Source organism: Camellia sinensis, chromosome 6, assembly GCF_055761805.1.
Source record: "Camellia sinensis isolate YWXY chromosome 6, ASM5576180v1, whole genome shotgun sequence".
Classification (NCBI taxonomy): Eukaryota; Viridiplantae; Streptophyta; class Magnoliopsida; order Ericales; family Theaceae; genus Camellia; species Camellia sinensis.
Genome location: NC_138966.1, coordinates 192,277,859 through 192,290,760, shown reverse-complemented (window position 1 = coordinate 192,290,760; position 12,902 = coordinate 192,277,859). Strand labels below are relative to the sequence as shown.

At 35.9% G+C, this 12,902-nt stretch overlaps 1 protein-coding gene across 1 annotated transcript; it reads left to right on the top strand.

The window, feature by feature from the left end:
• The first annotated feature begins 12,137 nt into the window (after positions 1-12,137).
• Positions 12,138-12,611, top strand: LOC114309250 (uncharacterized). Its single transcript, XM_028254960.2, has one exon. The coding sequence runs from the start codon at positions 12,138-12,140 to the stop codon at positions 12,609-12,611; it is 474 nt and encodes a 157-aa protein (XP_028110761.2).
• The last annotated feature ends 291 nt before the right edge of the window (positions 12,612-12,902 follow it).

Sequence of the window (12,902 nt, the reverse complement as noted above, 5' to 3'; positions counted from 1 at the left end):
ACAGAATGAACACGTGCTGAATTACACACCCGAAAATATTAACTTAAATCTTTTCTTATCTTGGTGTGTTTCTACTTCTTATCCTCATTTTGGTGTCTTGATCTTGGCCTAGGATGTAATGAAGATGCTAAAATTCACTTGAAAACACTTAATAATAATTGCTGAAAGCAGGGGTCCCGCTCAAGCGTAGCTTCTTTCGCTCGAGCGGACATGCAAAATGCGAGTGGTCGCTTGAGCGGTCTGTAAACAATGCAAAAGTGCTGGTTGCTTGATTTTTTTCACTCGATGATTGCTCAACGCTCACTCGAGCATGAAACTCGAGCGCAACTTTTGTTGCTCGAGCGGTCTGTAAAACATGCAAACTTCTGGGAGCATCCATTTGACGCTTAGCGAACCTCTGGTCGCTCGAGCAGAAGTGTGAAAATGAAGGTGAATCCGTCGCTCGAGCGGAGAGGTCGAATTCTGAAATTTCCAGATTCACCTCTAAGCTTCCAAACTCAACTCAAACACTACAAAACTCATCCTTTTGGGCCAAAAATTTGAGAAAACTCTTGTAAACTTGGAAAACATGGTGAATTCAAAATCAATTTCATAAAATCAAGATTCAAGAGCATGTGATATATGCAAAACCAACCTAATTCTTTGGAAACACAACATGACCATGACATGCATGATATGAATGAGATTTCAAGTTTCCAATTCAAGATCAAATAAGATGTTCTACTCAAAGTCATAGTGAATTCTTAAACTAAAACCAAAATATGAACATGCATGGTATGAATTCTTAGCTAACATGCTCTAAATGCAATGTAATAGACATGCATGTATGTATACTCTACTCTTCTACTTCATTAAGCTTAATTCTTGCTTCAATTCACTTAATTCTTTGACTACATGATTTAGGTATTCTAAGTACACAACTAAAGGCTTGATTTCTTACCTTAGGTTCTCAATTCCTTGAATCCTAGTGAGTTCTTGCTCAATTTCTTCAATTCTCCTTAATTCTCTAGCGAGTACAAATTCCTTTGTTTGAAGACTTCTCCCTAGTCTCTCTCTTTCTCTCTACATGTTTTGTTGCACAAGGTGATGGTAAGAATGAGTCTTCTCAACTATTAGTGGTCTATTTATGTGTTTGATTAGCTTAGGTTAATTAATTGTGATTGAAACAAAGTTGATTCAACTTAATAATTTATTTATCTTAATTTAATCGTTTCGAATTGAATTTTAATTGAACCTACCATAATCTTCTAAAAATTCCAAATAACACATATACTAAGTCAATTTCTGAATCAGATGTTGATAAGGCCTTTATTTCGCAAACCAAAACGGAAACATGAATAGATCTTTCTATAATAAATAGATATCAGCACAATAATGCAACATACACAAGCAATTTAATTCTGGATTTCTCTTAATTACTGATCAAGCTTATTTAACCACGAATTAACGTAAATCAGAGGTCGGGGTTGTTACACTAAGTCTAATTTTGACATAGAATGTTTAAAAGTAGAAAATAAACAACTTAAACAGCAGATAGAACAATTTCATACTAAATATCCTTTAAAAGATAAACTTGTTGAAGAACATATGTACTCCTTAGAGCCAACCTAGTTGATTCTCAACCCTTTAGTCAATATTCCCAAGTACAATCCGACAACACATATTTACCATTTAATTACCCTGTCATACCCAAGCCAAATTTAGTTGAGATCTCTTATGTAATCAAATTTGTAGAAAAAACTCTTAGTATAGATGCTATGATAGATACAAGAGCCAGTACATCATATATTGAACAACACATAGTTCCACCAGGATGGAGTACAGCTTTAGTAACCCCAACTTTAGTCAGTATAGCCGATGACACTAAACAGACATATACACATTGCATTAGTGGAGCACAAATTAGTTTTCATCACATAGGCTCTCAAACTCAACATATAGAGTGGTTCCCTTTACCCAAAGTTTGGATTGGCAATACTCAACAAAACCATCCCTTTATATTAGGCCTTAATTTCATACTTAGTCTACAAGGTGGCATGTTTATCAACTATAGTAGCATTAGTTTCTTCAAACGAACAGCACATACACCCATAGCATATGCCCTCAACACCATTGCCCATTCATCAGAGTTGCGTGCGAAACGTGGTGGTACCATAGGAGTAGATTTAGTTCCCGCTAGTTTTTTATTTCATAGTAGAAACATTTTCCCTGAGTTGGCCCAAAAATATATACAAAATGAAAAGATAGCAAATATTTCTTTAGAAAATTTAGACATGGAAGACTTTGAATCAAAAAAACATAGAAGATGTTGAATTAGAAGAAAAATATGATTCTTGGAGTATAGAAGATTTCCAACAAGTTGTTAACCTAGACTTAATTTTCACAAAAATAGGAAAATTGAAGAAAAAACCAGCATACAAAAGAACAGAAAATGATTGAGATGAAATAATAAGATTAGTTGAAACAATAGAAATTTTAGAAGAACAACCCATGAAATACTGGGAAAGAAATAAAGTTTTAGCTAGTTTAGATATAAAAAATAAAGATTATAGGATTACATCAGCACAAATAGATCATACGCCAGTAGATATAAAAGAATTTAGAACATAGATTAAGAAATTATTAGATTTAGGAGTAATTCGACCTATTAATAGCCCACATAGGAGCGCCGTATTTATGGTTAGAAATCATGCAGAGATAAAAAGAGAGAAAAGTAGAATGGTTATAAATTATAAGAGATTAAATGACAATACAAAAGATGATAAATATAATATACCAGATAAAGTTCAGCTCATAAACAGAATACAGACAACAAAAATATTCAGCAAATTTGATTGCAAGTCAGGGTTTTGGCAAATCAAAATGGAAAAAGAAAGCATACATTGGACAGTCTTTTGTTGCCCACAAGGACATTATGAATGGCTAGTCATGCCTTTTGGACTAAAAAATGCACCTTCCATATTTCAACGTAAGATGGACAGTATATTTAATAAATATAGTTTTATACTGGTATATATAGATGATATATTAGTATTTAGTCCAAATAAAAATAGTCACATAGATCATCTATACATAGTATTAAAAGAATTTATAAACAATGGAATAATAATTAGTAAGAGAAAAATGGTATTAAACAAACCTCATATAGAATTTTTAGAAATGAAGTTAGGAGATGGAAAAATCAGGCTACAACCCCACATAGTTAAGAAAATTTTAGATTACCCAAATAAATTAGAAGATACAAAACAACTTTAATTATTTTTGGAAATTTTAAATTATGCACGAATGTATATTCCTAACCTTAGTAAAATAATAGGATCACTATATAGCAAGACCACACCCACAGGACACAAATATTTTAACCAGCAAGATATAGCTTTAGTAAGAAAAATTAAAGACATTTATAGAAATTTACCCGAACCTACAACTTCTTTTAGAATCAGAATATATAGTCGTAGAAACAGATACAAGCCAATTAGGATGGGAAACGGTACTATTAGCTGAACCTAGCAAGTATGATAGTAAAAATAAAGAGCGTATTTGTAAATATAGTTCTAGGAAATTTAAAGAAAAAGATACAACCATGACCAGCTTAGATTTTGAAATATTAGGAATAGTATATGCAATAAACAAATTTAGGTTATTTTTACACAAGCCCTTTATAATTAAAATAGACTGAGAAGCTATAATTAGATTTTATAATAAACTTAATGAGCGTAAACTTAGTAGTATAAGATGGGCAAAATTTTTAGATTGTATAGTAGGACAAAGATATAAAATAGAATTTGAACATATTAAAGGGAGTGATAATAAATTAACAGATTGGCTAAGTAGGAAAATTTATTTAGAAAAAGAAAATAACCAGTTTAATTTTTGTGTAGATAATGGAGAACAACAAAACAATGAATTTTGGGGGATTTGCTCTTCCCATTTATGAAGGCAGAAACAAATTCAAACCATTAATAGGAATCGAGCTAGACCCAGTTCAACAGCGTCTTTTAGATAACCTTTGGAACAATCTCAATCACCCAGCTAAACGTTTGTCAGCCTTAAACTCTCTCAGTATATATTTTTCAAAAATCCAGAATAAACATTTTTCTAAAAGCTTTCTTTCTATGTAGTAACTAAAAGAACCAAGCCTGGTATTTACCATGACTGGGTAGAAATTGAACTTTTAGTTAAAAATTTTATTGTACCTCAGTTTAAAGGATTTTATGATTTCAAATCAGCAAGTACTTATGTCCACAGACAAATAGAAACTAGTTACTTTATTAGCCAAATAGGTAAAGATTATCTGGACACATTGAGCAAGATGCAGTCAACTATTTTGCTACTAGTGAAATTCCAGTTAGCCAGATAACAAGAAGTAGTAGTACTAACCCTTAAATTATCAAAATCTTTTCCAAATGTGCAGACATTGTGAAGGCCTTATCAAAAATTTCAAGAAAATTATGGATAAAGGCAAAAAGGTCAGTGAAGAGCTAGACTAGCTTCGAGACGAGAAAAAACAATTGAGAGCAACCATTCAAACCCTAACCAGCCAGCTCAAAAAACTAACTCCAAAAAAAGCACCTACTCCTTTTCCAAACGTAAAAATCAAACAATTCACCAGTGAGGAATTTGAACAATTGAGTGCTAGAATGTATTTCTTCAGAGATTCTATCATTTAATCTTTTTGTGAGAAAAACTGAGAAATAGAAGACCTTAAACCCTATATATATACCTTAGCCGAAGATAGTAGAAATAGTGAGTTAGTCACTATACAACAGTTTCTTCAAAACCTCTCCACAGCAGGAATTCAGTGCCCTAGTATGGAATATCAATAGACTTATCTCTACGAGGATGAAGAACAACCTTGTTTACAAGAAGAAAGATGTATAGATAGGCCAGAATATTTTAGAAGATGTCAGTGTAAACAGGGCAAATGTTGAAATCTAGATTACACTGACATCTTCCAAAGCTATATTTTGTTGGTTAAAATATTTTTTTCCTGTGGGTGTGGTCTTGCTATATAGAGGTCCTATTGTTTTACTAAGGTTAGGAATATACATTTGTGCATAATTTAAAACCCCTAAAAATGATTGAAGTTATTTTGTATCTTCTAATTTATTTAGGTAATCTAAAATTTTCTTAACTATGTGGGGTTGTAGCCTGATTTTTTCATCTTCTAACTACATTCCTAAAAATTCTATATGAGGTTTATTTAATACCATTTTCTCTTACTAATTATTATTCCATTGTTTATAAATTCTTCTAATACTATGTATAGATGATTTATATGACAATTTTTATTTGGGCTAAATACTAATATATCATCTATATATACCAGTATAAAACTATATTTATTAAACATGCTATCTATCTTATGCTAAAATATGGAAGGTGCATTTTTTAGTCAAAAAGGAATGACTAGCCATTCATAATGTCCTTGTGGGTAACAAAAGACTGTCCAAGGTATGCTTTCCTTTTCCATTTTGATTTGCCAAAACCCTGACTTGAAATCAAATTTGCTGAATATTTTTGCTGTCTGTATTCTGTTTATGAGCTGATCTTTATCTGGTATATTATATTTACCATCTTTTGCATTGTCATTTAATCTCTTATAATTTATAACCATTCTAGTTTTCTCTCTTTTTATCTCTGCATGATTTCTAACCATAAATGCGGCGCTCTTATATGATCTATTACTAGGTCGAATTACTCTTAAATCTAATAATTCCTTAATTTGTGTTCTAAATTCTTCTATATTTGCTAGCGTATGATCTATTTGTGTTGATGTAATCCTATAATCTTTATTTTTTATATCTAAACTAGCTAAAACTTTATTTCTTTCCCAGTATTTCATGGGTTGTTCTCCTAGTATTTATGTTGTTTCAGCTAATCTTATTATTTCATCTAAATCATTTTCTATTCTTCTGTATACTAGTTTTTTTTTTTTTTTTTTTCAGTTTTCCTATTTTTGTGAAAATTAATTCTAGGTTAACAATTTGTTGGAAATCTTCTATACTCCAAGAATCATATTTTTCTTCTAATTCAACATCTTCTATGTTTTTTTGATTCAAAGTCTTCCATGTCTAAATTTTCTAAAGAAATATTTGCTATCTTTTCATTTTGTATATATTTTTGGGCCAACTCAGGGAAAATGTTTCTACTATGAAATAAAAAACTAGCGGGAACTAAATCTACTCCTATGGTACCACCACGTTTCGCACGCAACTCTGATGAATGGGCAATGGTGTTGAGGGCATATGCTATGGGTGTATGTGCTGTTCGTTTGAAGAAACTAATGCTACTATAGTTGATAAACATGCCACCTTGTAGACTAAGTATGAAATTAAGGCCTAATATAAAGGGATGGTTTTGTCGAGTATTGCTAATCCAAACTTGGGGTAAAGGAAACCACTCTATATGTTGAGCTTAAGAGCCTATGTAATAAAAACGAATTTGAGCTCTATTGATGCAATGTGTATATGTCTGTTTAGTGCCATCGGCTATACTGACTAAAGCTGGGGTTGTTAAAATTGTACTCCATCCTAGTGGAACTATGTGTTGTTCAATAGATGATTTACTGGCTCCTGCATCTATCATGGCATTTATGCTAATAATTTTTTCTGCAAATTTGATAACACAAGAGATCTCAACTAAATTTGGCTTTGGTATGAAAGGGTAATTAAATGGTAAATATGTGTTGTCGGATTGTGCTTGGGAATATTGACTAAAGGGTTGAGACTCAACTAGGTTGACTCTAAGGAAAAGTATTTCCATATATTCTCTCACGTATCAGTTGATTCAAAGGGATTATTCATCCATGCCTTTACCGCGTCTTTTTCCCATTTTTTTTATTACTTCTTGCCATATTTGTGGGTCGAATTTAGCTAAGTCTAAAAGGGTTCCTTGATTGGTTACTGGCTGTAATTATATACTTATATCTGGTTATCTTCGCTTCTCATGAAACTTATACTTTTTGTTAGGATCTGCTTTACTACGTCTTGTATTGGTTAATGGTCTTCTTCCTTCTACTTCATAATGCATTGGTTCTACTGGATCTTCTATCGTATGTTGTGGGTTGCTAGTTACTGTGCTTTCTGTTGTTTGAGTGTTCATATAAAAAGAGTCTTCTAAGTTAGATTGTTTTGGTATTTTAAATATTTTGCTAGGCTGTATTTTATCTTCTAAAATATCATCTACATATTCGGTATGAAATTCTTGACCTAAAAATGATACTGCTTCATCATGGGTATCTCCCCTAGCTATATATTCATAGTGTCTGGTATCTAATATTTTATTCATATCACTTAGGGTGAAATTTTCCAAATCTATCTCATCAATATTAGATATCTTATTTTGTGATATTGTTTTTTCCTCTGTCATTATATAAAGTTGATTTATGTCACTATAATTATCTTGGCTTTCTTCTCTATCTACATTACTAAATTCATCATCTTCGAATTTTTCTGGTGCTACATATGTGTATTTAGTAAATCTTATTGTATAACTTCCATCTGCTTTTTGATATAATAAATTATCTTGAGGGACTAACCTCTTTTGTCCTAGAAAATCTCCTAAATTCCAATCTAGTGCTACATTATCTTTAGAATTATATTTTTTAGCTGGTAGTGCCTTTATTCCTTTTGTGCCTAATATCTTAACTATTTGATTATTTGTAAGTCTATAATGGGTATTGTTTTCTAAGACCGCTAAGCCTAAAAATTATGTGCAAACTAATAAAATTTTTTCTCCTTTTTTCATTTTATATCCTCTACATTTTATTCCTATTTTTATCTTTTTATGAAGGTCGAAGTCAGTAAAAGGAAATCCAGTGTAAAATAAATTATCCCTCCTTTTGAATTCATATATAATTCATAGCTGCCTAAAATACTTTGTCCTACATCATTAAACCTATCATCATAAAGACATACAAAAACTTTAGCTCCTAAATTTTCTCTAGTTAAAGCCTTAACTAATTCTAAGTGAGTCCTTTTGAGGTGTTCATTTACAGCATATTTATAACTTTATCTATTTATTAAATTTAGCTCTATTTTTTCATATTCTTGAGTTACACTAATAATTTGTTCACTATAGTGTTTAAATAAATATTATTTTTTTATGAATTTTTCATAACTTATATACATATTTAGCTAGAATTAATTCTAGTTTTTCCTTTTTAAATTTTTCTGTTTGCTGTTCTACATTTATAAATTTTTCTACTTTAACATTTTCATCCTCATTATGCTTTTTACTGCTACTTTCTTTTACTAACTGTTTAAATATTTTTATTTTCTATAAGTTCTACAGGCAGGTTTCTTTGATAATTTAAGCTTTTCAAAATTTTTAGTTACATCTTCTTCGTTTATTTGAGATTGGGCTTTTCTTGCTTGTCCTTTTACTCCTTTCCCTTTTTGAAGTATTAATCTTTCTAACGAAGCTAAATGATTTTCTAAACTGTGTAGTTGTTCTGATAATTTTTCAATTTTTTCACATAATCAGATAAGAAATAAAATTTCTATATTGTTTTGTCATATAAATATTTTATCTGACTGATTTATTCCTTGATAGCTACTAATTCCCTCTGGGTTATTATGAATGTCTTCTGCTTGTTTTAAAATAATTTAATAGTCTCTATTAATTTTTTTTATCGCTACTCATAAATTAAGATTTTATTAGTTGTTCTAAAATTTCTAATTTCTGTTTTAAATTGTCTTGAATTTGGTTGATCTGTTCTATTTGTCTAACTATTTGATTTATCTGATTATTTTTTCAATTAATTGCTTAAATTCTAACTCTATTTGCTTCGAGCTACTAATATTTATGGCTGAAATTAGAGTTTCTATTTCTAGCTTGGTGGAGAATTTTTCTAAATTTAAATCTATTCGTTTTTGTAAGATTGAACTACACTAATCTTGGATATAATATAATTTTTTATCTTGATTTTTAATTATACTGCGAGTATTACGAAGATGGTCTATAGACGAAGTAAAAAGATTACTGATTTTATCTACTTCCTTTTTAATATTTTTTGGAAAATTAATCTAATGATTTACAATACTATTTAGCTGAGAATCATGTTCGCTATGGAGTTATGTGTAAAAGTACCTTCAAAATTACAACGAAATTTATTTTTATCTATATTAAGACGATGGTTATGATTGCTGAATTCTAAATCTAAATATTATACTCTTTTTATATACAAAATTAAACCCTACTTTAAAATTATTAAAAGCTACTATAATATGAAATTTATAACTGAATTGTCCAAAAATAAAAACTACTCTATTTTCGTAAGCAAAATGCATAGACTAACTAAAAAAAACTTAAACTTTCCTAAAACCGAACACTGCTCTGATACTATTTTTTGGGGTGAGTTAGTGGTTTACCACTATTTTTAAGTTGGGCTGAGAATTATTTAATTAATTCTACAGTTATGCTAATAAATCCTCAAGCTGTTGTATGGCTAGCTGTAAGGCTTTTTGTTTTATAGTTATCTATCTATTTATTTGTGTGATTTTCAAACTATAATTGAGAGGGAGATTTATAATGTGGCTTTGGGCCGTGGTAGAAGCCGAGCAGAGAGAGGTCCGAGCATGTTTGGGCCGAGCTAACGTGGGCTTGTCCAGAGTTGGTTTGCTCGGTCGAGGCCCAGGTCCCACGTTGGGCTGAGCTAACTTGGGCTAGTCCAGGGTTGGTTTGCTCGGCCGGTTCCCAGGCCCATGTTTGGGTCGAGCTAACTTGGCCGGGATGATTGTCTGCTGATCCTCGTTTCACGGTTTGTGCATTTAGCTCGGTGAGAGAGGCCTTCTGAAGACCGGCTTAACCTGTCTTGAGCTTAGTCGTATCGGAATGTTACTAAGCTCGGTTGTGGTGGAGCTCGGCGAGTGGTGCCGTCGGACTCGTTACGTAGCCTGGTCATATGAGTCCGAGGTGACACTGCTGGGCTACCCCGTTCCTGGTAATGTTGTCTGGCGGTTTGAGTAGGTGGTGTTTAGCTGGATTTGCGCTGACAGATGGGAGAAAAGCTTCACGTGCCAATAAGCGAATGGATGCAGAGGTGAGCGTAGAAAGTATATAAGTATGACTGCGCCCCCCATGCTGGGGATGGAATATCATTTGGTGAGAAAAACTCTACATTCATTCAGCTCTCTCTCTCTCTCTCTTTCTGAGTGTATGCTAACTTGACCGTCGGAGGGTTTTCCGACAACACACCGCCGAGTAGCTCACCGCCGTTGTGCTTGTAGGTTGGTCGGAATAGCTTGGACGAAAGGAGTACAGACAGCGGCGAGTATTTCCTCCCCATATAATTGGAGCCGTCTGTGGAAAACCTTTTGCAGACATAACTCTGTCCTCCAAGCTCGTCTGATTGCCTTCTATGGCGAACAACGACGAAATACCGTTGTCTGCCATTGACGGTGTTACCCCGAAGTCAGCTAGACAGAGAGACGGACTCCCCCCCGTTCAGAACATGGCGGGCCTGGAGACTTCCCCAGGAGGACTCCCAAGAGATGCGCGGGATAAGCACGCTCGAAGTTTTGGTCACTCACGAAGCCCAGATGGACACCGACGGCGAAGAGAATCGCACGCTAGACGTCTGGAGCACAAGTTAAGAGACCAAGACACTCTCATCCGGAGAATGGCGGCAGAGATGGAGGCTCTCAAACAGCAGGTCAAAGGAAAGGGTGTTGCTGGAGTGGGAGACCACAGTGAGCGCACCCAACCACGCCGCTCAGACAGCCAGAGCCAACGGCACACGCCCTCCATTTCTATCACCAGGAGCTATAAGGTTGGAGACTCCGACACGCCTGTAGAGCAGTCTAGCGCGCAAGATAGTACCTACCATCCCTCACGTCCGGTGATGACATCGAGATATTCCTACTCCGTCCGTTAGGAGAACTTGCGGGTTGTCTTGAAAGAACGGGCTCGCTGACGAGAGGATCAAAGGGTGCCGACGCTCTAGCGGTTATCTTACGGGGGTCACGCCAGTAAGGAGGTCATAATGCCACCGTCGCGCTCAGCCGTGCCTGTCCCTTTAGACACAGATTTGGCGAGACTGAACGCCACCCCCTTCTTCCTTAAGATAGAAACCACACCGCTCCCAGCGGGCTTTCACCAGCCCAAGTTTACGCTTTATGACGGAAAAATCGATTCGTACATGCGTGTAAGCCATTTTCGGCAAGTCATGGCCGGACACAGGCATAATGATGCTCTTATGTGCCTTATTTTCCAATCGAGTTTAGGTGAGTTGGGCTTGAAATGGTTCGAGAGACTACCGGATGAGAGCATCGAAAGGTGATAGTAGTTGGCGGAAGCATTCGTGACTCATTTTAAAACCAACACCAAAACGCCAAAGAAAGTAGACCACCTTTTTAGTGTCAAGATGAAGTCGAGTGACACCCTCAAGGCATATAACTCCAGGTACTGGGAAACCTTCAATGAGATCCTAGATTGCCCGATCAACCTAGCAATCACCCAATATAAGCGCGGTCTCCCGATCGGACATAGGCTGAGAGACTCGCTTACAATGAACCAGCCGATGTCCATGAGGAAACTAATGCAACGCATCAATGAGCACATTCGAGTAGAGAATGATGCGGCGGCGTCCACTGAGAAAACAACTCTGGTGGCAACAGAAAAAAGGGCGACTGGTAAGGTACACACGGTCGGACAGGAGACTAACCGTCCAAATGATCGCACCGGGAAATCTGACTGTGGATCAAATCATCGAAACCGGGGTAGAGGTCGCGGCAATGATCGAGCAGAATATCCCCGCGACGACGCAGCTGATGCTAACAGAAGGTTGAATGCTCGGACGGGCATCACCGCGGTATTTAAGATTCCAATCTATCGCATACTTAGTGAAATCCGCGACAAGGATTACGTCCAGTTTCCTGCTAAGTAAGGCGATGTGCAAAAAGGCTTTAATCCGCGGTACCGCTGCACATATCATAGGGAGCGAGTTAGTTGCAGTCGGTCACTTAGACCTTTACATTGATGGGGGCGTTAAAGCCGCGCATCCCACCTCGGTCAATTCGAGTTGTTCGGATGACTTAAAGGCGCCCCCTTAAGGAGTGGTCAATGTGATCCACGGCATAGTGGAGCTGGCGCGTGTATGCGAGCTCCGAGGAATGATAAAAAAAGCGGAACATATGAGAGAAATTTTGTCAGTCCAACTCGCGATCAAAAGGGGGAATACCGAGGAGAAAGATGTGATTAGTTTCTCAACTAGGGACCTAGAGTGCATTCAAACGCTGCACAACGACGCCCTAGTTGTCACCCTCCGCATCAGGGACTTCGATGTCAAGCGCATTTTGATTGGCCAAGGAAGCTCGGTTGAGATTATGTACTACGACGCGTTTAAGCAACTCAAACTCCGGGACACAGACTTGGCTCTGACAACTTCACCACTAGTTGGTTTCAACTTACAGCCGGAGTGGCCTATGGGAAAGATAATCTTATTAGTCAAAGCCAGATCTGTGGTCAAGCAAGTGGAGTTCTGGGTATTAAAGGTGCCGTCCACGTACAATCTGATCCTTGGTAGGGGATGGCTTCATGCTATGCAGGCGGTAGTGTCAACCTACCACCAGGTTATGAGCTTCTCCTCGGCTACAGGGGGAAGTTGAGGAGATTTGGAGTGATCAAGTTATGTCGAAGTAGTGTTTCGTGGCGGTGAACGGGAGCCGAGCTGCCAAAGGCTTCGTTCAAATGATCGAAGGTCCAGAAGACCAAAGCGTCCTTGATGACGTGGGTACCAGGGCCGAGGAAAAGGCTGTTGAGGAATTGGTGGAAGTACGGATCGACACAGAAAGCCTTAACAAGTTTTTTTTGCTAGGGTCAAGCCTTACCGCCCAAGAAAGGACCGAGATGGTAGAATTCTTGATGGCGAATATCGAAGTCTTTGCATGGACGCCATA